The sequence below is a fragment of the Geospiza fortis genome, unplaced genomic scaffold (assembly GCF_000277835.1).
Source record: "Geospiza fortis unplaced genomic scaffold, GeoFor_1.0 scaffold61, whole genome shotgun sequence".
Taxonomy (NCBI): domain Eukaryota; kingdom Metazoa; phylum Chordata; class Aves; order Passeriformes; family Thraupidae; genus Geospiza; species Geospiza fortis.
Window position 1 is genome coordinate 1,854,946 of NW_005054430.1, and position 776 is coordinate 1,855,721.

The 776-nt window shown below is 69.1% G+C and overlaps 1 protein-coding gene across 1 annotated transcript in view; it reads left to right on the forward strand.

Annotated features, from left to right (window-relative positions):
- LOC102034420 (acrosin-like) overlaps positions 1-776 on the forward strand; it is a 4,513-nt gene that overhangs the window by 3,107 nt on the left and 630 nt on the right. The window contains exon 4 of the mRNA XM_031061902.1: positions 31-176. Within this exon, the coding sequence (XP_030917762.1) occupies positions 31-176 (146 nt within the window). The remainder of the gene's footprint in view (positions 1-30; positions 177-776) is intronic.

Below are 776 nucleotides of genomic sequence, written 5' to 3' on the forward strand. Positions count from 1 at the left end.
GCCGCCGCTCAGTGCCCTCTGTGCCCGCAGCCCCCAGCCCACGCCTGGTGCTGCAGGAGGCCAAGGTGCGGCTCATCGACGTCCAGCTGTGCAACAGCAGCCGCTGGTACGGGGGGGCCGTGCACCCCCAGGACCTGTGCGCGGGGTACCCGCGGGGCGGCATCGACACCTGCCAGGTGGGGCTGGGCCCGGGCTGGGCACAGGGACCCTGTGCCCCAACCTGGGCCCCATGGAACCCCCAGAGCCAGCACAGGGACCCTGAGCCCCAACCTGGGCCCCATGGAACCCCCAGAGCCAGCACAGGGACCCTGAGCCCCAACCTGGGCCCCATGGAACCCCCAGAGCCAGCACAGGGCCCTTGGAACCCCTCAGGGCCAGCCAGGCCTCAAACATGGCGTGGCCCAGTCTGGGCCTGGCCCGCTGCCCTCCCAGCCCCGTGTCCCCACCACTGACAGGTGTCCCTTGCCCATCCCCGTGTCCCTTCCTGTCCCATGTCCCTGTGCTGCCCTGCCTTTCCTCAATCCCCAGATCCCTCTCCTGTGCCTCCCTGCTGCCCTTCCCTACCCCTTCCACCATTGTATCCCCTCAGACCCAGCCCAGGCCTGGCCAGCCCCATGTCCCACCCCTGTCACTGCTCCCTGTCTGTCCCCATCCCCGTGTCCCTGTCCTTGTCCCTGTCCAGGGGCTCCTGTTCCCTTTCCCATCCCTGTCCCCATCCGCGTGTCCCTGTCCTTGTCCCTGTCCAGGGGCTCCTGTTCCCTTTCCCATCCCCAGAC